General features: G+C 57.8%; 1 protein-coding gene across 1 annotated transcript in view; it reads left to right on the top strand.

Moving 5' to 3' along the window:
* The window catches only part of VOLCADRAFT_97267 (uncharacterized protein), a gene marked incomplete at both ends in the record, with an annotated part of 6,592 nt that extends 5,616 nt beyond the window's left edge, over positions 1-976 (top strand). The window contains 3 exons of the mRNA XM_002956270.1: positions 169-278; positions 408-582; positions 875-976. Of these exons, the coding sequence (XP_002956316.1) occupies positions 169-278; positions 408-582; positions 875-976 (387 nt within the window). The remainder of the gene's footprint in view (positions 1-168; positions 279-407; positions 583-874) is intronic.
* Positions 977-2,422: the final 1,446 nt, after the last annotated feature.

Genomic DNA, 2,422 nt, shown 5'->3' with positions numbered 1-2,422 from the left:
GATGCATCCATGTTTACATATCTCGCAAATATATCAAATTCTGCAATTATTTTTACGCTGTCGCAGCCTGGTGCAACTCCCGAGTTTCGCCCAAGTTTTGCGCGAATTCCCCAGGAATTCCCCACCACTTTTTTCCGAGTTTCCCCGAGTTCCCCCGCGCTCCGCCAGCGCGTGCCCACCAGCGACTATCATGCACTCCAGCGAGTCCCGCCCGCGCTGCAGCCCAACTCTCAAGCGTGTGGAACCGTGTGCGCCCATAGCCAGCTTATGGAAACCGGGTCAGCCCCATGCGTCTGAGTTTACATGCAGCTCGCACACGCAGCTTCCCAGACGGCGCGCGCACGACTGTGCACTCCCACTCGCGCGTCGCGCCAACCACCACACCCGCCGTGCTCAACCGTGCTCAGACGCAGCTTCCCAGACGCGTGCGCGCTGAACTGCCAGCTCCCACTCGCGCGCCTGCCGACTATCACCAACTGCCCGTGTGCACCACTACAGTCCGGTAGCTTCCGAGCTGGGCCGCCGTACAACTACCTGCTCACACTCGCGCAGCTGCCGACTGCCACGCTACCGCCTGTACGGGTGAGGGGGGTTGGGGTGCCGTACACGAGTTAGTTGGGGGTTAGTTGGAGCTGTCCTAGAACCTACATTATACTATTTTTGGGGGGAGGCCCAAGCGGGAGGCCCAAGGTTCGAGCCCGGCAGAGGTCGATGTATATCACTTGGAAATGTTAATCCGGGTTGCGGCGGAAACAGGTTGGGGACTGCATCGACTGGTAGATTTCCGAATGGAAACTTTTTCCGATTCCCTGGCACGCACCATGCGGTTTGCGAGGGGCGGGGAAGGACCTAACCTCACCCTCACCCGCCGCAGCATCTGACGCGCCCTTGGGTTGCGGCGTGTCCCTCGTCTGAGGCTCGCCATCATGCACCCACGAGGCCCTTCGCTGCCACCGCCGTGTTGGGAACATGGTGAAGCAGGCACAATAACAAAGTGCAACCTTCGCCACTTCCGCCTTCCCCAGTTGGCTACGACGGTGTACCCTTGTATCCCCGGCAGTGATTTTTTTTTCATTTAGGGGGGGTCTCAATTTATTCCGACCTAAGTAACAAAGTTGCTAGGGTCGCCGTAATGTATTCCGTAAGTGTGGGCCGCTGGGGGGGGCTACGCCCCCTCCAGACCCCCCCATAAGTTACAACTCCCCTCATAGACCAAGAGGCACGCACTGAGTTGGCGCGTTTTCGTTCATGTGCGCAGCAGATTTCATGCACATGCATAGATAGTTCTGGGACTGTTTGTGAACAAAAAGTAAATCCGACCAAGCAAAGGCCCAAAGCAAGCAACCGCATAGCAAATCAAAGGCCGTCACCCGCCACTGCAAACCACACCACACTCTACCGGTTCATCATGTACCGGCCCCTGATGCTGCTGTCCAGCCACTTCCTCAGTGCGTCACGGAACGGGAACGTGCCCAGGTCGAACAGGCCTGGGTAAACATCCGCACACACAATGCTAGGTGCTCGTCCAGTGTAGCAGCTGACCGCTGAAAAGGTCTCTCGAGTTGCTGGCGGTCGCGCTCTGCGCGTATTTATAGCGCCGTACTGTGTACCGGCTGCTACATTCCCCCCCCTTTGAAGGGAACCGTCCCGGGCCCTTAGAGCCTCGTATACCGCCAGCCTGTGCCTACCTTCGCCTACCCTCGGGCAGTGGGTAATTACTCCACGTCACGTCATGTGCCGGCTCACATGCGCCTAGCCGTCTTCAGATTTTTCAGGCACAGAGACAGTCCAGTCGGTTCAGCTACTTTTATAATTTGTGCGATATTCGCTCTCTGAGTCGCCGCACCCGAATACCACTCGAATGTGATCGGTGGGGGTTGAACCGACGACTTCAAGATCGTGAACTTTCATGAGGTCTCGATACCAAATGTAGCAGCTGACCGCTGAAAAGGTCTCTCGAGTTGCTGGCGGTCGCGCTCTGCGCGTATTTATAGCGCCGTACTGTGTACCGGCTGCTACATCCAGGCGGTTGCGGGTGGGGTCCTGCAAGTACCCCATGGCCGAGAACCGCCGCTCATCCTCCACCGACCCTGGCACCATCACTAACACCAGCTGGGCCAAAGCCGAATACTCCGTTAAGCCGCCGAGAAGTAGTTGTAAACGTCCTTGATGACGCTCACAATCATCTTGACGACCGGGGCTTTTTCCAGCACGGCAATGGCGAGGTCTGTGCGGTGTGCCATGCAGTGGATGCTCAGCAGGAACGGCGCGGTCTGGCTGAGCCTTGCTGACACCCCATTGTGCACGCCCGTCATCATGCTTGCACCGTCAGTGCTGACCACTACGAGCTTGCGCGCCAAATCCTCCTCCCCGAGGTCAGCCTCCATGTTCAGTGTATCCAGCACCAACTGCGTGATGTTCT

The sequence above is a fragment of the Volvox carteri genome, assembly GCF_000143455.1.
Source record: "Volvox carteri f. nagariensis unplaced genomic scaffold VOLCAscaffold_59, whole genome shotgun sequence".
Lineage (NCBI taxonomy): Eukaryota > Viridiplantae > Chlorophyta > Chlorophyceae > Chlamydomonadales > Volvocaceae > Volvox > Volvox carteri.
This window is presented reverse-complemented; position numbering and strand designations above follow the sequence as displayed.